Source organism: Microcaecilia unicolor, chromosome 3, assembly GCF_901765095.1.
Source record: "Microcaecilia unicolor chromosome 3, aMicUni1.1, whole genome shotgun sequence".
In the NCBI taxonomy this organism is placed as follows: Eukaryota; Metazoa; Chordata; class Amphibia; order Gymnophiona; family Siphonopidae; genus Microcaecilia; species Microcaecilia unicolor.
This window is the reverse complement of record NC_044033.1, coordinates 230,073,977-230,100,688: the sequence shown is the minus strand read 5'-3', so window position 1 is coordinate 230,100,688 and position 26,712 is coordinate 230,073,977. Positions and strand designations below refer to the sequence as shown.

Below are 26,712 nucleotides of genomic sequence, written 5' to 3'. Positions count from 1 at the left end.
CCATTCAAAAATATTGAATGCCCTAGTCAACTAGTCCAAACTCGCAATGAAAAGCGTCAGACGTCTCTATATTGCTCCCACGGTCATCTGGACTAGGTAACTCATATGTGGGCAATAAAGCCGAATCCGCAGGCCACTCCGAAAATGGAATGGAAGTCTGCTTCTACTAATTGAGATACCGTCATCCATCGAAGGGTTTGTGGCCTCAAATGGATGTAAGTCCCGGACATCGGTATCAAAAGCCAAAAATTATAACGTGACACTGGTATTTAAGAAAGGTAGAAATAAAGAGTAGAATAAAAGGGAAGAGCCCCTGAAACAAGCTGCAAAGATAGTGAAAATAAAATAAATCTGGTTAAAAGAAAATTGAAAGAAAGATTTATGACTGAACACAGGTAAGCTCTTGGGGGATGGAACCATAAAAGAGTCACTAGACAATAGATTTTCTATTAAATAATTAATAAGATGAAAGGGAGACTATAAAGCAATAGAGCGGAACAGCTGAGAGTCAGGGAGCTTGGGCAAGCAGTACAAAACCAATCATGCAAAACGAGCAAAGCTGAAAAAGTCAGAGAGATACGTGACAGTCACTGAAGCGGGGCTTAGAGATTGATGGACCGGCAGTGTAGATCATTAAGTAAGTAGCATAATATCTTCTTGTTTGGCTGGCATCCTTTGTATAGGGAAAGAAAAAAAAATAAAAAGAAAAAAAATAAAAGATAAATAGACTGATTTTATTTAGGTAAAACGAGTTGTAGACTAGTGCTATTAATATGTAAAGATTATAGGTGAGCAGCGAACCAGCGCTGCCATAATGAAAGTAACACTTGAGAGTATTTGAGCACAAGTGTTTTTGCAAGAAAGAGCTTGTATCTATTAAAAATAAAGAACATAATGCATATATAAACCAAGGCAGAGGAAAGAAGGAGAAAGCTGGTTTTGAAGAAAAAGAACACTAATTTGAGAAGCAGCAGGTGTTTCCTACAGTTATGGCGTACTGAGATGAGAAATAAAAAATGCAGAAAAGAAGAAAGGAAATAGGCTATAGATTAGTGTTATGGAGTCTGTAATATTATAATTTTAAAACAAAGCCAATATTAGAAAACTAACCCTAAGATGCTGTGCCGTAATTTTAAAAGTGAAAACAAAAAATACATCCGTACATTTTTACATGCACAGAATGAGTCATTGGAAGTTAAGTAATTTTATTACTTTGATAATTGCAGAGAAAAAGTACCTAAGATTCAGATGAGGCAGATTAAACTTGTGTAAAGCGCAAAATGCGATACAACAGGAAACACTGCCATCTATTATCTTTTTATAAAATGTCAACACGGTATCAGTTTACCAAGGACAACAACGGGCAGCCTATAAAGTGAAGTATATGGAAAAGCAGAGTATGTTTTTCTGTAACTGGCAAGCAAAGAGTTAGTTCAACAGGAAATAGCTATATATCAATTCTGACTGTTACTAACACTGTAATAAGTTGAGTTCCAGAATCATTAAAAAAAAACCACAGTAAAGAGAGCTAACGACAAAGAAATCAAAGTTGTCAGTACGAGTTATACCACCAAGGTTAAACAAACGCAGCTTTAAAATACAAACAACGTCATGCTTATCTAAATAAATTAAATGCGTCATACCATAAGAATGAAAGAATAGCATCGCAGGGCATTAAAATTGAAAGGTGATACTAATATCTTCTAGGTTTGTACAAGAAATGGAAAAAAGGGGGGGGGGGGGGAAAGACTAAAAGGTGTATGTAAGGTGTGAAGTCAAACCAATTGGCACAGTGGGGGTACATCCTTTAAGGAAGGCTTAGAAAAAAGATTTATCTAAACGGAAGGTGGTGGCAGACTGGAATAGCATAGAACATTGACTGCAGAGGAACAGACAGCTAATTCTCAAGACATGAGATGTACGTGCAAAAATAAAAACAGTTTAGAACCGGCAACACACGTGTCACTAAGATTATTTATAACTACCAAAATGATATCACAAGGGTCATACATATACATAAAAAAAAAAAATATGAAAAAGGTGCAAGAGTCGGTTGAGCATCAGAGAGGAGGGCCGGGAGGACAATGGGGGGAAGGGATAGTTTAAGTCAGACTGTGGCAGAAAAAGGGGGACAAGAACAACGGCCAGAAAGTAACTAAATGTAGAGAAGAGAGGGATACGGATTGGAGTATAAATTTCCATGGGAGTGGGGGCACAGAACTAAGTAGCTGTGAAAAAGAGAAGTCAGGGTAACTACGCAGTTAAAAATAAGGAACAGGAAATGCACTTTATAGTGAGAAAACAATATAGCGAGATTAAAACAGGTGGAAACCGGTGTTTAAGAAAAGCCAAGGTGGGACAGTAGTCTCACTGACAAGGGACAGAGTGAAGAGACATATAAAAAGATGCAAAACGGAGCGCACGCGCCCACGGACAACAAGATGGGCACATCTTGTAACAGAAGTTAAAAGGGGAAATAAGAGTTACAACGGAGATGTTTAGTAAAGACAAGGAAATGTATGTAACAGCTGAAAAGATAGCAAAGAATCATAAGACTGAAACTATAACTTGTTACAAAGGCACAGCGATGCAGTTTTTTTTTTTTTAAAAAACATGAGGGGAAAACCAAAGCGGAGGTTTCAGTAGAGTCGAAGTATATTTAGATGGCAGCCAAGGGGCAGAGAAAAGTAGCTAAACAAAAGTGTATGAGTAGGAAGAAGGGGGGGCTGCGGGGTGTTAGGATGAAAGCATAGTTCAGAAGTTAAACCAAAATGATTTGTAAGAAAATATATAAGATTGCGGGGAAAAGTAAGAACAGATTATCAACAGTACCCTTACACACAGCAGCCAGTCAAAAGGGACAGGATATATGAGATGAATAAAAGAAGAGAAATGAGGACAGTTATTAGAAGGACAGAATCAGAAAAGGACAAGTGTGCTAGGTCAGCGTAGGACAGTAAGACGTGCAGGAAACAAAAGAAGAAGGCAGAAAAAATAGTAGAGTAGTTGACGGAGGGGTGAGAACGGACAGAATATTAGTGCCCAATACCCCTCAAGTGGGCAATGTCCGTGAGGGGCAGAAGAAGAGAGAAGACGAGAAAAAATTAGGGAAAGGCAGAGAAAGGACGTGTTAGAGGTCCCACTTTGAGGACGAAGTAGGGCGGCAGGGAGATAAGGGAGGAAAAATATGAGACAAAAAGATAAAAGAAAATAGAGTGACAGAAAGAAAACTTTGAACGCACAGATCAACATATCCCCTCTTGCGTTCAAATGGGCGGGCAAAAGGTCAGCGTTATCAGCTATCGGGAGTCACCAAATGTATATTCTATTGGCCCTCTTTGCGCCCCAGGAAGACCCTTCTCCAAGGACAAAGGGTCTGCACTTCCACTATCTGTTGGGCAGCCTGCCTAAATTCTCTTGAAAGTCCATCCCAGTAATATTCCTGTTGTACAACTAACTGTAAGATAAGGCCCATGATCATGGTCTTATGTCTATCAGGATGTAAATGAATAATTAGTTATCTGTGTACAGACAATGAGTGTCAGTTGTATTTTATAAATTCATTGGTAGAATAAAAAGGAAATGAGAAATAGACAGAAATTAAGACAAACATAGTTTTAGGAAGATAAGTACATTTTATTTCTTACCCAAAGACAAGTCTTCAAGTTGGTACAAATTACAGATTCGGTCTGACACCTCACCCCGAGTAGGGTCTTCAGTTCGGTACAGATTCTGGAGGTAACCGGACAGAGCTTCGCTGCTTTCAAGGTGTCGGAGAAGGACTCTCTAATTAAGCCAAATTGTCCCTCCTTTTATACCCACAGCTCTCAATAGAAGTCTATGGCAGCACCTGTTTTTTTTTTCAAATATTTCTCAATTTCTTAGATCATACTTTCATATCCGGCCACATCGTCCTCTGTACCCAACTCTTTTCCGCTCTATCTATTTCTACAGATTGCCACATTTTCCGGTACTGTAAACATGTTTTTGGAACAAGTTGTTTTTCTTAAATATAGATACCAGTTTCACATCTTCCTTTTGCAATACCGTTAACATCTGGTGATCTCTGTACCATCTTATACAAAAAATAAGCTCCATTTTAAAAACCACATTTTATCCATCATTTTTTCATTATAGGTGCTATATTCTATTACCAAGTTGTACCTGTTTGTGTCAAGACTCATTGTTCTGATCTGCTTTCTGCAGATTCTCAAATATGAAATCATTTGCTTGTTATCTGGCCTAGTCTGTACTTTTTCAGTTGTTTTAGGCCGTGTGGCTTGCCCACCTCTGTTCCAGTGGTGAGTCTGAAGCCAGGCCATATATTAACACTTTGTATCGCAATGCAAGGAGTAGCACTCTGATAAATGGTTGGGTGGGCAAGAGCTTTGCAGTGAGGTCAGGGGTACGGCAGGGGTGTCCCCTCAGCCCCTTGCTGTACGTCCTTTCCTTAGATCCTTTCCTCAGAAGGTTGAGTGGAGGGTTTAGCGGTCAACTAGAGGGCATCTCTTTGGGTTCACACACATGGAGATGTGTGGCCTACGCAGATGATGTCACAGTAGTAATCAGTAGCAAGGAGGAAGCTGAGCGAGTTCAAACCTGGATGGCAGAATACACACAGGCTGCGGGGGCCCAGATAAACCAGGATAAGAGCTCCGCAATTTGGGTAGGACAGGGCAGACCAGCTTTCAAACTTCCCAGTCAGTACCCAGTAGCAAGGGATGAAGTACGGATCCTGGGTCTCTGGGTAGGCAGACAGGACTATGATACGATCAACTGGGAGAAGGGGCTGGGGAGAGTCGAGGAAAGGGTGGCCCAGTGGAAATCATATAAGTTGCGGTTTGTGGAAAAACTGCATGTCATTAAGACCTATCTGATACCCCTTCTCCTGTTCATATCCAAGGTCTGTTTACTGCCTATATCGTTACATGCCAGAGTATACAGCTTGTTTTTCCAACAGCTATGGAGGAACAGGATGAATATTATCCGGAGGGAGGTGACCTATTTGCCCAAAAGGGAGGGGGGGTTGGGAATGGTCAACCCTGTGGTACATTTTAGTTGTTTCTTTTTCCAACAAAATCTGGGAGGGGTCTTGCGGGAAGGGAGGCCGGCTTGGGCAGACTGCATGGCCTCCTGGCTTCAGCGGTACTTGAGGGATTGGGTGAGGGGAGGTCAGGCAATGCCCCTGCGAGGGAAGGCGGGATACTTGCCACAGTACATCTCACCTCTGTTGAGATTGGTGAAGAGATGGGGTATCACAGTACAGGAAATCCAGAAGGAGGACAGGAGGCAGCTACAACACCGCATTATTCAAACACACTTTTCAACACGTCTAGCCTTGAGGGACTGCCCATGTCCAATACAGGAGGAAGGTCTGGCTTTCCTCAATTCATCACGCCTCCCCCGGAAGATCGCGGACATGGCCTGGCTGACTTTCCACAGCCGGCTTTATGTTCGAGCTAACATGAAAAATAGAAACAGCAATGATCGTAAGTGCCCGAGGGGGGAGTGCGTGACGGAGGATGAAACAATGGATCACTCCCTCCTCAAGTGCCCGTTCAATCAACAAGTCTGTCAGGCAGTAGCCCGCCAATTAGGGATTCCTTTCTTCCACCAGCTATCTTATGCAGAATGGGCCTATGGAGGGTTTCCAAAAGGAAAGGGGTGGTGTAGGGAGACACTGTATATCATCGCTGCAGCCCTTTGTTACTTCCTGTGGCAGGCACGCTGCCAAGCTTCATTATATCGGAAGTGGCTGTCTGTACAGGAGGTGGCAGGGGATGTGGTACATTTTGTCCAGCAGCTGGCAGTGAGGGAGAAGGAGCATTGTTCTGGACTACAGTGGGCAAGGCATTGGAGGGGTTTTTCGTTTCAGCCTCTCTGAGTGGGAGGGTTTGTTGAGGGGCGGGGGTTTTGGCTAGTAAGGTTTTATTTCTGTATTAGTTAGCGGGTTTTATTGCTTGTTTTGTCGCTTGTTTGTATGCTTGGTTTGTCTTGTTGCAAGTTTCAATAAAGTCAATATGACACACACACACACACTTTCTCTGTCTCTCACTCTCTCTCTCTGAATTCACTATCACACTCTCTCTTTCAGACAGACACACACACACTTTCTGTCTGTCTCTGAACTCACTCTCACACTGTCTTTCAGACACGCGCGCACACAAACACTTTCTCTGTTTTTCACTCTCTCTCTCTCTCTCTCTGTGAACTCACTCTCACACTCTCTTTCAGACAGGCGCACACACACACACACACACATATTCTCTGTCTCTCACTCTCTCTCTGAACTCACTCTCACACTCTCTCTTTCAGACAAGCGCACACACACACACTTTTTCTCTCTCTCTCTCACACAATCACTGTGTGTCTCTCTCTCTCACACACACACACACACACACACACACAAAATATCCTGGTCTCGCCCGACGTGGTTAGAGATTCAGGGTCAGATCGACCCTGCTGCCGGGCAAATCAAGAGCCAGCACTCGGACGATCCCACCAGGACAGTCACCTGAGGGCATGTCGGCAGCTCAGTAAGTCGCTGCTCAGTAAGTTGCTGCAGGGCTGAAGCAGCGATCCGGGAGACAGGCCATGGGAGCTGTGGGCAGGCAGGGGGCGTTTTCGCTGAGGCGACCCATTCATTTTCGGGGGTCAGGGCGGCTTCAAGTTTTGGCCACGTCCTGCATCAGCAAAGGGATGCTGCAGGGAGTGAGAGCGGCAGAGCAGGGAGCGGACCGGCGTGGATCAGCTGTTCGGCTAGGGCAGCGGGCAGGCCAAAAAGAAAGAGGGAAGCTCGGAAAAACAGGGAGAAATTTATCTTCACCTTCCTTCCTTCCGATCTGACGAAGAAGGGCAACCTTCGAAAGCTAATCAAGAAATGTATTAAGTTATGTCCAATAAAAAAGGTATCTTATTTTCTTTTCCATGTTTTATTTTGTTTGATTTCTATTGATAACCAGACAGATGCATACACACACACTTTCTCTCTCTCTCTCTCTCTCTCTCTCTCACACACACACACAAATTTGAACAATAATGGGCTTGGGAAATCACATACGTCTAACAATAACAAGGTTCAGATTCTGAAGGATCTAATGCTGTTCACACAAAGAACATAGTATATAAACCTGTACTATACACATCAACTGGCATTACGTTCTCTCTCTCAGACACACTCTCTCTCTCACTCTGACAGACTCTCTCTCTCTCTCTTTCTGAACAATAAGGGACATGGGAAATCACATAAGTCAAACAATAACAAGGTTTACACAAAGAACATAGTTTATAAAACTGTACTATACACATCAACTGACATTACGTTCATCAACTTTTAAATTACATTTCAGAAATAAAAAACCTTGCCAGTTTTGTTATCTCATTACATACAACAGAAATTTCGCCCGTTGTAACGGGCTTTACGGCTTGTATTGTATATATAATGAACCTGAACAGCACAGTTCACAAATAACACTCTGTAATTCTTCTTATCCTGTTCTGAAAATCAACTCCCAGATTATACATCAGACCCTGAGCCCGGCTCTCTCATTCCCACTCTGGCACTGGCCGGATTCTCAGGGCTCCGGCATTTTTACCTTTTCTGTTGAGGCCAGGATTGAAATACGGCCAGAGTTTCTCAGTGAAGGTATGGGTGAAGGTGAAGAGATGAGATATATTATCTGCATCGTAAAATGAGACCTTTCCTGCCTCATAGTCCAGGAAAATCCCCACTGCCCGGGGTCTAACACTCAGGGGAAGTAGAGTGTTAGGGGAGGTGCAGGCCCAGTATTCATCTCCATATCTCTGTGTCACTACCCAGTATCCATCCTCAGGTGTTAGGCTAATCATCCCCTTCCTGCTCACAGAATCTTTACAAACCCCCAAATCCCAGTTGGTCTTGTCTCCCACCTCCACCTCCCAGTAATGTCTCCCCAAGGTGAAGCACTCCAACCCCAGGACACAGGGACAAGCATCAAATCTCTGGGGATTGTCTGGCAGGTTCTGTGTTGTGCCTCCGTCTCTGACACTTTTCCGATCCTCAGACAGGATGTTACGGGGATGAGCAGTTTCAGGATCCAGAGTCACATTCACTGCAGGGAGAAGAGACATTGATAAGCATGTGAAGACATTTCTCATTGGCTCTTCACATACCCACCTCTACCCTCGTTGGCAGGTTCATGCACTCAATGAGATGGTCTGCTATTGGTTATCATTCACTGACAAACTTACAGAAAAACAATGTATTGGTTAACATCTGTAATTTTACCCTATGGGTCTCCTCTACTGACCAAATGGATGAAATAAAGATTCTAATTGGCTGACTCACTGACCAGCTACATAAAACAAACCTCCTCATTTGTCCCTCATGTTCCCATAGCACAATGCAGTATTTCAGCTCACTCAGCTCTCACTGATCCCTATAGGCTGAAGTTCTGGTCTTAGAGCTTCTAGAACTGACGAATAATTAGTATAGAATCCACTGTGAGATTTATTAGCTGGGTTTGTTCCCCAGTTTTTCCCTTTTGAACTAGATCCCCCATTTGTCAGATGTGTTTTGAGCAGTTATTCGTATTCCTGAAGCCCCTCAAAGATAAAAAATGAATCACATTGTACATAATAAATTATTCCACAATCAGGATGTGTCTTTTTGGAGCAATGACATCAATCAATTATGAAAGTTTAAAATTTTCCAAATTATTTTTCTGTGCAGTACCTTTCTATAGAAAAAGACATTTTGAACTGAAACTGCTGATCCTGTAAATGTTTTCTGTCATTTGCTTTCAAAGGGGGAGCTGTGTTAAGGGCCCTTGAGCTTAGCACATGCTCACGGAATTAGCACGCTAAATGCTAAGAAGCCTATAGGTATAAACTACTACTACTACTAAACATTTCTATAGCGCTACTAGACTTACGCAGCGCTGTACAAATTAACATGAAAAGACAGTCCCTGCTCAACAGAGCTCACAATCTAAATTGGACAGACGAACAGACAGCTAGGGGTGGGGAAATTGCAGTGGTAGTGGAGATAAGTGAGGGTGTTGAGTAAGAGAGTCATGGTTAGGAGTCGAAAGCAGTAGCAAAGAGGTGGGCTTTAAGCCTAGACTTGAAGACAGCCAGAGACTGAGCCTGATGTACTGGCTCAGGGAGTCTATTCCAGGCATAGGGAGCAGCGAGATAGAAGGAACGGAGCCGGGAGTTAACAGTGGGGGAGAAGGGGGACGACAGGAGACATTTACCCAGCGAACGGAGTTCACGGAGAGGAGTGTAGGGAGAGATGAGAGCGGAAAGGTACTGAGGAGCTGCGGAGTGGATGCACTTGTAGGTCAAAAGGAGAAGTTTGAACCGTATGCGGAAGCGGATAGGGAACCAGTGAAGCGACTTGAGGAGAGGGCTAACGTGAGTATAGTGACTCTGGCGGAATATAAGACGCGCAGCAGAGTTTTGGACAGATTGAAGAGGAGATAGATGGCTGAGCGGGAGACCATCTTGGCATTTAGCGCATACTAATTCCATTGGAGTGCTCTAAAAGTGTGCTAAGCTTTAGTGGAAAGACCCCATAGTCTGCTGCAGTCCTCAACAAACTCATTAGTGTTTAAACTGTGCTGTGACTGCCAGCTCAGATCACCTCACTTCAATTATTAAATCTAATTTTTATCACTCAGTAATTTTATATTTTGAAATGTCTATATGCGAATGCTAGAAATGGTTTGGGATTTGTGTTGCAAAACGTACGAGGAGAGGCTTGCCGACCTGAACATGAATATCTTGGAGAAAAGGAGAAACAGGGGTGACATGATACAGACGTTCAAATATTTGAAAGGTATTCCCGGAGACGGGAAGGTGGTAGAACTAGAGGACATGAATTGAGGTTGAAGGGGGGCAGACTCAGGAGTAATGTCAGGAAGTATTTTTTCACGGAAAGGGTAGTAGATATGTGAAATGTCCTCCCTTGGGAGGTGGTGGAGATGAAAACGGTAATGGAATTCAAATGTGCATGGGATAAACACAAAGGAATCTTGTTTAGAAGGAATGGATCAATGGAATCTTAGCGGAGATGGGGTGGCGACACCAGTAATTGGAGAGGAAAACCAATGCTAGGCGGACTTCTACGATCTGCACCCTGATCGTGGCTGAATAGATATAGATGGGCTGGAGTGTAAATTTTAAGGGGCTTCGACGTTAGTTTCAGAACTTTTAGTACAGAAACAGTGCTGGGTAGAGTTTTACGGTCTGTACCCTGAGAAAGGCAGGGACAAATCAAACTCAGGTGTGGAGGAGTGGCCTAGTGGTTAGGGTGGTGGACTTTGGTCCTGGGGACCTGAGGAACTGAGTTCGATTCCTAGCACAGGCAGCTCCTTGTGACTCTGGGCAAGTCACTTAACCCTCCATTGCCTGTCGCATTGAGCCTGCCATGAGTGGGAAAGCGCAGGGTACAAATGTAACAACAACAAAAAAATATATATAAAGTATCACATACCAAGTAAAATGAGTTTATTTTGTTGGGCAGACTGGATGGACCGTTCAGGTCTTTATCTGCCATCATTTTCTATGTTATTATGTCAAATTGCCTTGCTGAGACAAATGGTGACAGAACCCAGGAGGGAAGGGTCGATGCTGGATCTAGTGCTCACGAATGGAGGAAGTGTTTCCAACATCCGGGTGGGTGCCCACCTATGTAATAATGATCATCACATGATATGGTTTGATATAAGGGCAAAGGCAGAGTGGACGCACAAAACTCAAAATACTATATTTCAGACGTACTGATTTTGATAAAATGAGGGAATACCTGAAGAAGAGCTGTTGGCGTGGGAAGGCATAGGAGAAGTAGAAAATCAGTGGTCAAGGCTAAAGGCTGCTATAAATAAGGCAACTGATCTTTACGTGAGGAAAGTAAACAAAAACAAGAGAAACGGGAAGCCTATATGGTTCTCCAAACAAGTAGGTGAAAAAATAAGAGCAAAAGAGGCTTAGTTCAAGAAATACAAAAGAATGCAACGAAAGGATCACAGAAAAGACTATCGGAATAAACTCAAAGAACCGAAGAGGGAAATACAACTAGAGAAAGCAGGAGCAGAAGAAAAATGGCTAAAGATGTAAAGAGAGGTGACAAGATAGTAGAAAAGATAGGAATGGAGTTGTGAGACGCAAGATAATGAGAATGGCTATGGGGAGAGTGAGAAGGATAAAGCGAATGTGCTAAACAATTACTTCACTTCGGTGTTCACGGAGGAAAATCCTGGTGAAGAACCATGGTTGGCTGCCAAGGGAACATCTGGGAATGGAGTGGATACTGCACTGTTTATGGAAGAAAGAATTTTATAGACAGCTGGAGAATCTGAAGGTGGACAAAGTTATGGTGCTGGATGGGATACATCCCAGGATATTAAGGGAGCTCAAGAAGGTCCTGGTGGGACCTCTTAAAGATCTTTAGAGATGGGAGAGGTTCCGCAAGATTGGAGACGAGCGGATGTAGTCCCTCTTCACAAAAGAGGAGATAGGGAAGAAGTAAGCCTCTCGTCGGTGGTAGGAAAAATAATGGAGTCGCTACTGAAAGAAAGGATAGTTAACTTTCTAGAAACCAATGGGTTACAGGACACAAGACAACATGGCTTTACCAAAGGAAAATTCTGCCAAACGAATCTGATTGAATTCTTTGACTGGGTGTCGAAAGAACTGGATGAATGCGGATTTCAGCAAAGCCTTTCATATGGTCCCCTACAGAAGACTTGTGAATAAGCTGAAAGGGCTGAACTTAGGACTGAAAGTGGTGAACTGGATAGGAAACTGGTTAACTGACAGGTGGAAGAGAGTGGTGGTAAACGGAATCCGCTTGGAGGAAAGGAAGGTGAGCAGTGGAGTTCCTCAGGGGTCGGTGCTAGGGCCTATTCTGTTTAATATATGTGAGAGATATTGCTGAAAGGATGGAAGGAAAGGTTTGCCTTTTTGCGGATGACACGAAGAAAGCCTGGAAGAAGTAGAAACAATGAGAAGAGATCTCCAAAAGTTAGAAGAATGTTCGAGGGTCTGACAGTTAAAATTTAATAGCTAGTTCCTCTGGGGTATGTATCTCCGTTCGGTTTTACTTATATTATCTAATTTCTACAAAAGAAAACCATATACTAAAAGAACAAACTAACTAACTAAACACGTTTCGCTTGGTGGCGTCTTCAGGGGAATGATATGCTGTGGCAGGAACAGAACAGCCTCAACCTTCCACCGGCCGGGACCGCGCATGTACTGGCGTTCCGGCCGGTGGAAGGTTGAGGTTGTTCTGTTCCCGCCACAGCACACCGTTCCCCTGAAGATGCCACCAAGCGAAACATGCTGCATGTAGGGAACTGAAAATGTGCTAAACAATTGAAAAAAGACCCTGGATAACAAAACCCAGAACAGGGAATTGATTGTGGATTACAGCCATTTCATTGTACGCCACTTTACAGACTGGGACCCCAGCAGGGTGAACTTTCAACCACCACTGCTAGCACTCCACATTAAGATAAGTAGTGTGTTTGATACTCCCTTGAGACAAAACTTGTGTTTGATATTCCCTTGAAAACCTATGGGGGATAAAATTCAAGCGTATTACTGACATCAGATAGCATACTAGCAATTAGTAGCTAGAACAGCAGGGAAAGAATAACTCGCCCGATATCCACTTGTTATTCAATCACGTGAAGACACTAGATTCACAAACCTAGTAGAACAACATAGTGAGGTGGAGCTAGGGGTGCTATCATGTAGAATCGGGAAAACATAGCACTTTCGTACTGCGAGTGAGTCCTGTGGGACAATCCCAGTCACTGAGCACCATTTGCATATATAAAAAAAGAAAAAATATAGCACATTATCACTGCATCACAACAAACAGTTTGTTTGTATTTAGTTAGTTAGTTTGTTCTTTTAGTATATGGTTTTCTTTTGTAGAAATTAGTTAAAATTTAATGCCAAGAAGTGCACAGTGATGCATTTGAGTGCAGGAACCCAAAAGAGAGATACCAAATAGGAGGGGAGAGATTAGTAAGCTCAACTCAGGATAGAGACCTTGGGGTGTTGGTGTCAGAGGATATGAAGGTGAAGAAACAAAGTGACAAGGTGACGGCCATGGCCAGAAGGATGCTAGACTGCATAGAGAGGGGTATAACCAGCAGAAGAAAGGAGGTGTTGATGCCCCTCTATAAGTCATTGGTGAGGCCCCACTTGGAGTATTGTGTTCAGTTTTGGAAGCCATATCTTGCTAAAGATGTAAAAAGACTGGAAGTGGTGCAAACAAAAATTTAAAAAATGGTATGGGATTTGCGTTGCAAACAATACGAGGACAGACTTGCCGACCTGAACATGTATACCTTGGACAAAAGGAGAAACAGGGGTGACATGATACAGACGTTCAAATATTTGAAAGGTATTAATTCGCAAACGAACCTTTTCTGGAGATGGGAAGGCGGTAGAACTAGAGAACATGAATTGAGGTTGAAGGGGGCAGATTCAGGAGTAACTTCAGGAAGTATTTTTTCATGGAAAAGGTGGTAGATACGTGGAATACCCTCCCGGGGAGGTGGTGGAGATGAAACAGTAATGAAATTCAAACGTGCGTGGGATAAACACAAAGGAATCCTTTCTAGAAGGAATGGATCTATGGAATCTTAGTGGAGATTGGGTGGCGACACCAGTAATTGGGAAGCAAAACCTGTGCTGGGCAGACTTCTGTGGTCTATGCACTGATCGTAACTGAATAGATATGGATGAACTAGAGTGTAAATTTTAAGGGGCTTCAACGTTAGCCTCAGAACTTTTAGTACAAGAACAGTGCTGTGTAGATTTTTACGGTATGTGCACTGAGAAAGACAAGGACAAATCAAACTCAGGTATACATATAACATATCACATACTTTGTAAAATGAGTTTATCTTGTTGGGCAGACTGGACGGACCATTCAGGTCTTTATCTGCCATCATTTACTATGTTACTATATATGACTATCCAGCTCAATTTCAAAAGTGATCGCCGGCCATCTTCCGACAGATATCGGAAAATGGCCGGCGATCTCCTGAACCCGGCCAAATCGGTATAATCGACAGCCGATTTTGGCCGGGTTGAACTGCTTTCCGTCACGGAGCTGGCAAAACGTCAAGGGGGCGTGTTGGTAGGGTAGTGAAAGCGGGACAGGGGCGTGCTCACAAGATGGTCGGCTTCGCCTGATAATGGAAAAAAAAAAGCCAGGCTTGACAAGCATTTTGCCGGCTTTACTTGGTCTCTTTTTTTTCATGACCAAGCTTCAAAAAGGAGCCCCAACTGACCAAATGAACACCGGAGGGAATCGGGGATGACCTCCCCTTACTCCCCCAGTGGTCACCAACCCCCTCCCACCCAAAAATAAAAAATAAAAAACATTTTTTTGCCAGCTTCTATGCCACCCTGAAGTGTCATACCCAGCTCCATGAAAGCAGTATGCAGGTCCCTGGAGCAGCTTTTTGTGGGTGCAGTGCACTTCAGACAGGTGGACCCAGGCCCAGCCCCCCCCCCCCACCTGTTACACTTGTGGTGGTAAATAGGAACCCTTCAAAACCCACTGTACCCACATGCAGGTTCCCCCCTTCATCCCTTAGGGCTATGGTAATGGTGTAGAGTTGTGGGGAGTGGGTTTGGGGGGATTTGGGGGGGCGGCTAAACAACCAAGGGAAGGGAGCTATGCACCTGGGAGCTATTTTTATTTTCTTTTTTTATTTTTAGAAGTGCCCCCTAGGGTGCCCGGTTGGTGTCCTGGCATGTGAGGGGGACCAGTGCACTACAAATGCTGGCTCCTCCCATGACCAAATGCCTTGGATTTCGCTGGGTTTGAGATTGCAGGCATTATTTTCCATTATGGCCGAAAACCGATGCCGGCCATCTCAAACCCGGCAAACTCTGACATTTGGCTGGGCCCAACCGTATTAGCGAAGAAAAAGATGGCTGGCCATCTTTTTCGAAAATACAGTTGGCTTCGCCCACTTATGGCGCCGGCCCCGAAGATGGCCGGCCAGCTATTTGGCTGGCGCTGTTTGATTATGCCCCTCCATGTCATCTGCATAGAAATGAGGAGATATACCATGAGATTGAATAAGACCAGCAAGAGGGCTAAGAAACATTTTGAGAAGGGGTGGGGGAGTCCACCTGATAGGTACGGTCCAAAAGAAAAGAAGTAAACCAAGAAAAAACAGATTCTGATATCCCTAGTGTTGCAAGCTGTGAGAGTAAAAGTGAATGTTTAACCAAGTCAAAGGCAGAAGATAAGTCTAGAGAAATGACCAGAACTATATTGTGTTTATCTAAATGAGAGTGTATTTCGCTTAGAAGTGCTGCAAGAACAATTTCAGTACTTGCATAAGGCCTGATGCCAGACTGTCTTGAATGCAGCATCAGGGTTTTGTCAATGAGAGCTGATAATTGAACTTTTTCTAATATTTTAGATAGAAAGTAAACATTTGACACTGGGTGGTAGTGGGCTGGGAACGGAGGGTCAAGAGATGGCTTTTTAAGACTAGGAAAGATAATACCAGATTTCTAAAAACTGGGTATTTGGCCAGAAGAGTCTCTATTATTGATTAAAATCAGGGCTTTAGGAAGCAACTGTAAATTGCCAATCTTTAACCTTGATGACAGAAGAGAGTCAAGAAAATATTATGTAATATGCAGGGTTGAAAGCTTCTTTGAAAGAGAATGTAAGGTCTGAAATTGGAATGTAGACCACGAGAATGTTCCTGCACCTGGGGAAGCTGAAGAGACCAAAAAGGGAGATCTTGGAACCAATGGAACCACAAGATCAGTGGATGGAGAGGAAAGTCCAGTAAGAAAAGAATTTACTAAGTTCTGCACTTTGGTAGTAAAGTATTGAGAAAGGAGTTCAGTCGATGGGGCCAAGTACGGGCTTGTGGAAGAATCATTAACAGTTGGAAGAGATGTCAAGATATAGAAAATTGAGAAGAACTCCCTAGTTGGATTTGTAATTTTCTTAATACAGTCAGTATAGAATTTAGATTTGCCCTGAAATATGAGAGAGCAGGAATTGACCTAGGGTTTTTCCATTTATGTTCTGCCTGATGAAGCTGACATGTGCTAGATGTGGTCTATTTGGAGTTCAGCAAAGCCTTTCACATTGTTTCTCATAGGAGGCTTGTGAACAAATTGAATGGGCAGAAGTTAAGACCCAAAGTGGTGATTTGGATTAGAAACTGGTTGACTGACAGAGGTGAGAGTGTAGTCGTGAATGGAATTCACTTGGAGGAAAGAAAGTTAAGTAGTGGAGTACCTCAAGGATTGGTATTGGTGACAATTCTATTCAATACACAGTACAGTCTTGATTATCCTAACTTTGCTGATCTGAACATCCGCATACCAAACAAACCCCACGGTGATGTCACGCGGCTTCTCTTTCCATTTTCCGAATAAGGGACCCTATTTTTACCACCATGTTGAGCCAGGATCCTGTTTTTATTGCCTTTGTTTCTGTATTGTTTGACTTCTCTTTCTGTTTTCTGAACTTGGGACCCTACTTTTATCACCATTGTGACCTGGGACCACCTGCTTTTACTGTTTTTACTTGAGGGGAACCATTGTTTTCCATATTTTCCATATTATCCGACTTTTCATTTCAGTCCCATTTAGGTCGGATAATCGAGACTTTATGTATTTGTATATGACATTGCTGAAGGGTTAGAAGGTAAAGTTTGCCTTTTTTCAGACCACACAAAGATTTGTAATAGAGTGAACGCCTCAATGGGAGTGGACAACATGAGAAGTAATCTGAAAAGATTAGAAGAATGGTCTAATATTTGGTAGTTAAAATGACCATAGAAACCCAAAAGAGTTGTATTTGCTAGGGGTTGAGAGGATGATAAGCACAGACTGAGAGATGGACCTTATGGTGATAGTGTTGCAGGATCTTAAGGCAATGAAACAATGTGACAAGGCAGTGGCCGTAGCCAGAAGGATGTTAGGCTGCATAGAGAGGAATATCCGGTAGAAGAAAGGAGGTGTTAATGTACTAGATGTAATCTACTTAGATTTCAACAAAATATTTGATACGGTTCCTTACGGAAAGCTCCTGAATAAGCTGAGTGTGCTGAAGTTAGGACCTAAGTTGGTGAACTGGATTGAAAAATGGTTGACTGACAGATGACAGAGGATGTTGGTGAATGGAGTGCCTCAGGGTTTGGTACTGGGACCGATTTTTAAAAATATATTTGTGAGTAACATTGCCAAAGGATTAAAAAGGTTTGTCTTTTGCAGATGACACTAATACTCAACAAATTGGACACTACAGAGGGAGCTGAAAACATGAGAAGGGATCTATAGAAATTAGAAAAATGATCTAAGATCTGGCAGCTTAAATTTAATATGATAAAATGCAGAGTGATGCACTTGGGGTGTAGAAATCCAAAGGGAATAAATGAGATAAGGGTTGAGAGACTGATAAGCACAGTTCAGGAGAGAGACCTTAAGGTGATAGTATCTGAGGATCTTAAGGCAGCAAAACAATGTGAGAAAATGGTGGCTGTAGCCAGAAGGATGCTAGGTTGCATAGAGAGAGGTATAACCTGCAGAAGAGAGGAGGTGTTAATGCCTCTAAACAAGTTGTTGGTGAGGCCCTACTTGACATACTGTGTTCAGTTTTGGAGGCTGTATCTAGCTAAGGACATAAAAAGGTGAAGTGGTCCAGAGAAAAGCAACAAAAATGTATGAGGTTTGCAACAAAAGATACATGAGAAGATACTTGAGGACCTGTATATGTATTCCCTTGAGGAAATGAGAGGTAGGTGTGATATGATACAGACATTTAAAAACTTGAAAGGTATCAATATACACACAAATCTTTTCCAGAGACAAAGAAGTGGTAGAACTAGAGGAGATGAATTGAGGTTGCGGGGTAGTAGGCTTAGGAGTAATATCAGGAAATACTTTTTCACAGACAGTGTGGTGGATGCCTGGAATGTCCTCCTGGGGGAGGTGGTGAGACAAAAATGGTGATAGAATTAAAAAATGCATTAGATAAACACTAAAGATCCTTAAATTCAGAAAGGATGAAATCAAAGCAAAACTTTTTTATATTTCAAAAGTATTTTGTACTTAAAGATTAACATTATAATTTGTCTGCTTTTTTGAGAGAATATTCTTGCAGAATCTTATGTGATGTTAAATTGATTCAGTATAGTTTTAATAATGGACCTGTAATTCTGGTGTTGGAACCTTGAAACATGTTATCTACTCTTATCCTAATCTAACAGCCCCACAGACATCACTGGGAGCTCTCCTGCAGATCATACAACAATATGGACACCAGTTAGGTTTTAGACTAAACCTGCAAAAGTCACAGGCTAGAAGGGATGGTATCTGGGAGCGGAATTTTCCTTTGACCTGGTCAGATGGTCTTATTAAATATTTGGGAGTGTGTATATCCAGCGATTTAACACAGCTGTATACTTGTAATGTTAATCCACTTCTGCAGGACACAATTCGTTTATTACAACTCTGGACAGCCTACCCCTTATCTTTGACTGGTCGGATAAATTTATTCAACATGATGCTCGTCCTGCGCTGGTTATATCTTTCTCAGATGCTGCCTCTGTTTTTAAAGTCATGTGACAAGTGAGCACTTCATAAAGCAATGCAACATTATTTGTGGCAGGGAGGCAGTGCAGAATGTCGATTACTGTCCTTCAGCTGCCATGGGCACATGGAGGCCTAGGCTTACTGAATGTTAGGTATCTGATGATAGTGTGCAGCATTTGGCACAGAAACAATTGATATAGAGGGACCAGCAATTTTTCAGTAACTCCCTTGGAAATAGAATTCTTAGGACCAGATCATTTCATCTGGCAACTCCATACAATTCCAAAATGCAACCACAAGGCTCTGAAGAATAATCTCTACACAAAGCACTTGCCACATGGAGGTGGCTATGCAGGTGCCCCTTTTTCTCAGCAACAATTACACCATACCTTTCTAAGCATCATAATCCAGATTTTCCACCAGGTAGTGATTCTCAGGTGTTTGCGTGTTGGCACTCTCAAGGATTTGTCTACTTGTTTCACGTGCTGACAGATGAGGGAAAGATCCAATCCTTCCAGGAATTGCGAGTGGCACATGATTTTCCACAATCTGACTTCTTTGCATATACACAGTTACACCATTATGTGCAGAGGTTAGGCTGGGAAAATCTCAGTGAAGATGTACAAGAAACTTTGCATGAGGTATTAACTCTGGGCTCACAAAACCACATGCCATTGAAGTTTCATCACAAGTTTCTCAGAGATACAACAGAGGATATCAATTATGCTCTATATGCATCCAGCTGGCCCCAGGACTTGGAAGTTGAAATAACAACAGCCAAGCTAAGTGAGTGACTCTTGTCAGTGCAACCTTGGGTGCAAAATGTTCAAATATGGGAACTACAGTACAAATTCATTCTATGCCTGTATGTGGCACCAGCTCAAGTGCATAGAGCAGCACTTTGTAATACAGACCTCTGTTCCAAATGTGGTGGAGCCCGTGCGATAGTGATTCACATGTTATCATTTTCTGGCCAAATGTATTTAAACATAGATCAATGGTCTTGTCATATCCCTACATCACTGTTTCTGTTTTTTGATAGCTTCCAGTTGGTACAGCCAAGGACTCTGGGCTTAACAAGCTTCTTGAAGTGTGCAGTCTTAATGGGGAAAAAAGCAATTCTTCTCTGCTGGCTGGATTCTTCGGAGGTATCCCTAACATTTTGGTGCACACAAATCTCCTTATTGACTATGGAAAGACTAACTATTTTAGATTCTACTTCTCATGGTACAAGATTTCAATGGACAAAGGAGCAATTCCGGGCAACTTTATATCCTACAGCATATAGTCACATTTTTAATCAGTGAGCCTGGACCTGTCATGCCTCAATGTTATGGTTACTGTATTTGAGGCTGGGTGGGGATAGATAAGGAGGGAAGGGGAGGGAAGAGGTTCCTTTTGTTGAGTTCTTTATAAAGAAGCAGAATATGGTTCTATTAGCCTTTTTTCATTTATATCACGTACAGAACTTATGCACAGGAGGATTTGAAGGGAAGGTTGTTGGAGCAAGGAGTTTTTCATCAGAATAATGACCCATTTGAATGGTTTTGATTGTTTCTGCATTTGTGATCTGTTGTCAGTCATCAATAAAATTGATTCAAACATAAAAGACTATTGGTACTCTATGTGAAAAATTATATCCAAAATACTACAGATAACAGAACCACTATTATTTCAATTAATCATATTGGGATCTACAGCACTACAAACGTTTTGGTTACGCATCTTTGAAATTCCATTAAACTCTGCGATAAAAATGGCATGGTGGAACTCCCTATGTTTATTAGCCAAATACAGAAGTGTAGCTATTGAAAGATCGAAAATTATAAGTGCATACGTATTGCCATACTGGGAAAGACCAAAGCTCCATTAAGCCCAACACCCTGTTTCCAAAAGTGGCCAATCCAGGTCACAAATACCTGGCAAGATCCCAAAAAAGTACAAAACAATTTATACTTAATTATGAAAAGGTTTGGGCTCCTTTGCATGCCTATCTAAAAACTCTTACTTAAAAATTAGTAACAGTACAACTCCTTTTCGCACTGAAATCAAACTGTTGATATTATCAATCTGCTAGTACCCTGTGTTACCAATGCTCAATTATACGTGCGCATATACCTATGTTTGTATATTTGTTGACTGAACTTTGTTAGTCATTGTTTCTATATCTTAACTTTATATTGAAATTGAAATTAAAAATAAAAAAATATTTGAACTATAAATAAAAAAGAAGAAATTCCAAGTGTGAAAGGAAGGAGTATACTGGTAGGGCTGTACTACTGTCTGCTAGGACAGAATGAACATAGAGATGAAAAATTGTTTACAGAAGTTAGGAATGCTGGCAAATTGTGCAACATTATATTAATGGGTGATTTCAATTACCCTAATATTGACTGGATAAATGTTACATCAGAGAGCACTAGAGAAATACCTCTAGATGTAATAACTGACTGCTTTTAAGAGCAACTGGTCCAAGAGCTGACAAGAGGGGGAGCTATTTTGGATCTGATCCTTAGTGGAATGCAGGGCATGATATGAGAGGTAACAGTGTTGGATCCTTTGGGAACAGTGATCATAACATGATCAAATTTGAGATGATATCTGGGGTGAAGTCACTGTGGAAATCTACTGTAATAGCATTTGCTTTTTCCATAGAGCACTATGAGAAAATGAGGAAAATGGTTAAAAAGGAGCTAAAAGGATCATCCACAAAGGTTAGAACTTTAAATCAGGCATGGACATTGTTTAAAAATGCCATTGTGGAAACCCAGACCAGATGTATTCCATGTATTAACAAAGGAGGAAAGAAGAACAAACACAAACAACATGGCTAAAAGGTGAAGTGAAAGAGGCTATTAGAGCCAAAAGAACATCCTTCAAAGAATGAAAAAAAATCTAAATGAAGAAAATAAGAAGCAACATAAGCACTGTCAAGCTAGATGCAAAGCATTGATAAAGAAGGCTAAAAGAGAATATGAAGAGAAACTTGCCATGGAAGCAAAAACTCATCGAAACAACTTTTTTAGGTACATCAGAAGCAGAAAGCCTGAAAGGGAATCCATGGGACTGTTAGATTATAAAGGAGCATAAGGGATGCTCATGGAGAACAAGGCCATAGTGGAGAGATTAAATTAATTCTTTGCTTTGGTTTTTATGGAAGAACATGTAAGAGATCGGGTGGATGTGAAGCGACTGTTCACGCTATCCAAAAATACTAGGACTAGAGGGCATGAGTTGAAGCTACAGTGTGGTAAATTTAAAACGAATCGGAGAAAATTTTTCTTCACCCAACGTGTAATTAGACTCTGGAATTCGTTGCCGGAGAACGTGGTACGGGCGGTTAGCTTGACGGAGTTTAAAAAGGGGTTAGATAGATTCCTAAAGGACAAGTCCATAGACCGCTATTAAATGGAATTGGAAAAATTCCGCATTTTTAGGTATAACTTGTCTGGAATGTTTTTACGTTTAGGGAGCGTGCCAGGTGCCCTTGACCTGGATTGGCCACTGTCGGTGACAGGATGCTGGGCTAGATGGACCTTTGGTCTTTCCCAGTATGGCACTACTTATGTACTTATGTACTTATGTAGATCTACCTGTACCAGAAATGGTTTTCAAGGGTGATGATGCAGAGGAACTGAAAGAAATCTCAATGAACTTGGAAGACATACTAAGCCAAATCAAAAAGTTAGAGAGATAAATCACCTGGGCCAGATGGCATACACACCAGGATATTGAAAGAACTCAAACATGAAATTGCTGATCTGTTGCTAGAGATCTGTAACCTGTCGTTAAAATTGTCAGTAGTACCTGAAGAATGGCCAATGTGACACTGATTTTTAAAAAGGGTTTCAGGAGTAATTCGGGAAATTACAGACTGGTAAGCCTGAATACAGTGCTGGGCAAATTAGTGGAAACTATTATAAAGAATACAATTGCAGAACACATAGACAAACATGGATTAATGGGACAGAGTCAGCATGGATTCAGCCAAGGGAAGTCTTGCCTCACCAATTTGCTTCATTTCTTTGAAGGCATAAATAAACATGGTTAAAGGTCAGCCAGCTGATGTAGTGCATCTAGATTTTCAGTAAGCTTTTGACAAAATTCCTCATGAGAGATTCCTGAGGAAATTAAAAGGTCATGAGATAGGAGGTGATTTCCTTCTGTGGATTAGGAATTGTTTATTGGAGAGTGAAAAAAAGGTAGAGTTAAACAGCCATTTTTCCCAAAGGAGAAAGGGTGAATAGTGGAGTGCCATAGGGATCTGTGCTGGGACTGGTGCTATTTAATATATTTATAAATGATCTGGAATTCAGAACAACAAGTGAGGTGATTAAATTTGCAGATGACACAAAACTATTCAAAGTTGTTGAAACACATGCGAATTGTGAAAAATTGCAAGACATTGGAAGATTGGGCATAAAAATTGACAGATGAAATGTAATGTAGAGCAATGCAAAGTGATTCACATTGGGAAGAATAATCCGAACCACAGTTACCTGATGCTAGGGTCCATTTTAGGAGTCAGCACTCAAGAAAAAGATCTAAGTGTTATTGTAGACAATACACTGAAATATTCTTTCCTTTTTGCGGCAGCAGCAAAAAAAGCAAAGCAAACAGGATGCTAGGAATTGTTAGGTCATTCCTAATGTAATAAAACCGACTGCAAAACGTGTGATCTGACAATTGAAACAGCCAGCTTTAGTCACAATGGATGTACTTACCAGTTAAAACATCAAACGACCTGTCGTACCGCACATATTCATTCCGACCCTCCACTTATACCTCATACGATCACTATACAACTTTGTATTTGTTATCCACCGACTGGGCAAACGCCTTTGACGGTACTATGTAAGCCACATTGAGCCTGCAAACAGGTGGGAGAATGTGGGGTACAAATGCAACAAATAAATAAAAAAGGTAGAAAACAGAGTAGGGTTAAATGGTCAGTATTCTCAATGGACAATAGAGTTCCTTGGGGGTTTGTGCTGGGACCATTGCTTTTTAACATATTGATAAATGATCTATAGATGGGAATAACTAGTGAGGTAATTAAATTTGCTGATTACACAAAGTTATTCAAAGTTGTAAAATTGCAAGAGGATCGTGAAAAATTGCAAAAGGACCATATGAGATAGAGAGACTGGGCATCTAAATGGCAGAAGAGGTTTAATGTGAGCAAGTGCAACGTGATTCATGTGGAAAAGAGGAACCCGACCTATAGGTATGTGATGCAAAGTTCCACATTAGGATTCAATGCCCAGAAAACAGATCTATGTGTCATCGTTGAAACATACTCTTTGCTCAGTATGCAGCGACAGCTACAAAATTTAATAGAATGTTAGGAATTCTTAGGAAAGGAATGGAAAACAAAAATGAGCATTTTATATTGCCTTTGTATCACTCCATGGTGTGACTTGACATCGAATACTATGCATAGTTCTGGTCACCACATCTCAAAATATTTATAGCAAAATCAGAAAAGTTAGAGAGAAGGGCGACAAAAATGGTAAAGGGGCTGAGACGACTTCCCTATGAGGAAATGCTAAAGAGGCTAGGGATCTTCAGCTTGGAGAAGAGATGGCTGAGGAGATATACAACAGAGAACTATAAAATACTGAGTGTAGTGGAATGGGTAGACGTGAATTGCTTGTTTACTCTTTCCATAAATACTAGGACTAGGGGGAATGCAATGAAGCTGCTAAGTAGTACATTAAAAAAAAAAAAACCCAGAGAAGGTATTTATTCACTCAATATGTAATTTAACTCTGGAATTCGTTGCCAGAGAATGTGGAAAAAGCAGTTAGCTTAACAGGATTTAAAAAAAAAGTTTGGGATAATTTTCTAAAAGAAAAGTCCATAAGCCATTATTGAGATGGACTTGGGAAATCCACTGCTTTGGATACCTGTTCAAACTATACGGCAAAATTCCACTATGGTTATAACTGATATACAATACTTAATCAGTAGAAAGCTTCTTATGTGTCAGTACTTACTAATGGGAAGTCTCATACAGTCGTGGGGGTCTTGTCTTTCTTTCAACTTATCGCCAATAATGGCGTGCCCCTATTACGACAGGTATAATCATAGACCTTCCCAGCCACCTCCCTTTTTCAAACACTATTTTATTTATATTTTTTCTTTCTCTTTCTTGAGTCTGGTTATGAGCCCTTCCTATATAAAATTATGTGTTTACTGACACATAAGAAGTTTTCCACTGTATATTTCTAGGATAAGCAGCATAAAATCTGTTTAGTTGTTTTGTTATCTTCCCAGATATTTGTGACCTGGATTGGCCACTGTTGGAAACAGGATGCTGGGCTTGATGGACCTTTGGTCTGTCCCAGTATGGCAATGCTTATGTTCTTATGTACAAGGCTGTATTGTGACAACACATTGAGAACAGCTACGTAGAAGAGGAAATTCATATTGTGTAGGTGAGATGGTCAGACTGAGTTACCTGCATATCTACAGCATCTTCTAAACTCTGAAATCAAACAGAGAAACACAACCGTCAGAGCTCAGAAAATCTTTAAGCAGCAGTGTGACATACTTGAGAAGAGAAACTTACCTAGTTCAGTACGAAGAGACTCTACATAAAAACACAAAGGGATAAAAGTTAGAGTTGCTGGTTTGTAAAAATGTCCATAGAACTTTATATTTCCAATTTATGCCTGTAAAACTCTGTTTTACCTACGGAAATGTATAAAATTACCCCCACAGGTGTCAGAGTTTGATTACTGCTCAGTCTGTCTCTGCATATATTAATACACACTAAGGGGTGGATTCAGTAAATGGCAGCCAAATTTGGGTGCTGATAAAAATCATCACAGAGTGCTACTTTATAAAGGATGTGCTGCCCTTATAGAATAATCCTTAATTGCTGATCTCGTACCTTACACCTGCTGAAACCTGGTATAAATTCCGGCACCCAAGTTGGGAGCAAATTCCAGGAATTCTGCAAAACTGTGCATCTTTACGCTCTTAACCCACCCAAGTCCATCTCAAGGCCACAGTCCTTCTGAATTGTGCACCAGAAGATTTGTGCACGGATCTAGAGTAGCACTTAGCGAGATGCGCGTACAAATCTAAAATATTGTGAATTAATGCCCATAGTTGACTGTTAGCACCCAATAATTGTCGATAATTAGCTCATTAACCAATTTAATTGCCCATGCAACTCAGGCTGCACACAACTTTGGCTGCCCTTTCTAGAATATCACCTTAAATATTACTTAGGAATAAGTGAGAAGAGATCATAGACATCCAGGTAATTTCTGGAGGAAAAGTTATTTTCAGAAAGCAGCAGTTGTATTCTTTCTAAGTAATTTTTCCAAGAGAATAATTAAAGCTTGTCTTGGCTTTTGCTTTAATTATTGGGGCAAATCCTGTGGGTTTTTAAATGCGTTTACACAGGTAAAGCAGTTCTTTATGTGAAGAAATGGCCTACTACGTGTATATTTGACCTGTTACATTAGTATTCTGTAAAGAAAAGTAGGCAGTGACTTTCCTTTATGGAACAGGTACCTAAATATAGGTGAACAGATATAGAATTTCTCTACATAATTATATAACATAAACACCTACCCCTTATATGCAACATACACATTTATGTTATAGAACATCGGCATTGAGGTGCAAACATGCTGCCTAAATGGTTTACACACTAATTTACCTTAATAGTACATAATTGTAAGATGGGTGTGAGCATAGGTGGAGTCTGAGCAGATGTACAATTGCACACATATCTTATAGAACATTATTAGTTATGCACATATTTCCACATTTAAAGGTGGAGCAATTGCACCTACCCTATGGCATAATTGTTTGCACCTGAATTATAGGCTCATGTTTTCACTGTTAGGCTGGTCTTCTATATAGGAAAGCAGGTGCCTGGGTTTCTTTGTAGAATAGATTCCTACTCTAGTTTTTGTTTTGTTCAAAAGTTTTATTCAAGTTATGCAATTTAGGAAATATACATAAGAAGTCAAAGAAACAACAACAGGGGGATAGATTACAGGTTAGATAGCATAATCAAGTAATAGGGCCCATACTTTGCAAAAGGATGAAACAGAGCTGTTTTTTTCTCATTTTTTACAGCCAAACAGACATTGTCCACCACAT

General features: G+C 41.3%; 1 protein-coding gene across 2 annotated transcripts in view; it reads right to left on the bottom strand.

Annotated features, from left to right (window-relative positions):
• The window catches only part of LOC115466353 (E3 ubiquitin-protein ligase TRIM39-like), a 399,358-nt gene that overhangs the window by 227,306 nt on the left and 145,340 nt on the right, over positions 1 to 26,712 (bottom strand). The window contains exons 14-16 of one of the 2 annotated variants that reach the window (XM_030197540.1): positions 25,160 to 25,180; positions 25,049 to 25,075; positions 7,287 to 8,090 (exon numbers count right to left, since the gene is read on the bottom strand). The exons of the other annotated variant lie outside the window; for it this stretch is intronic. Of the exons in view, the coding sequence (XP_030053400.1) occupies positions 7,546 to 8,090; positions 25,049 to 25,075; positions 25,160 to 25,180 (593 nt within the window). The 3' untranslated portion in view covers positions 7,287 to 7,545. Of the gene's footprint in view, positions 1 to 7,286; positions 8,091 to 25,048; positions 25,076 to 25,159; positions 25,181 to 26,712 lie in introns of those variants that run through there. 2 annotated transcript variants of the gene reach the window in all.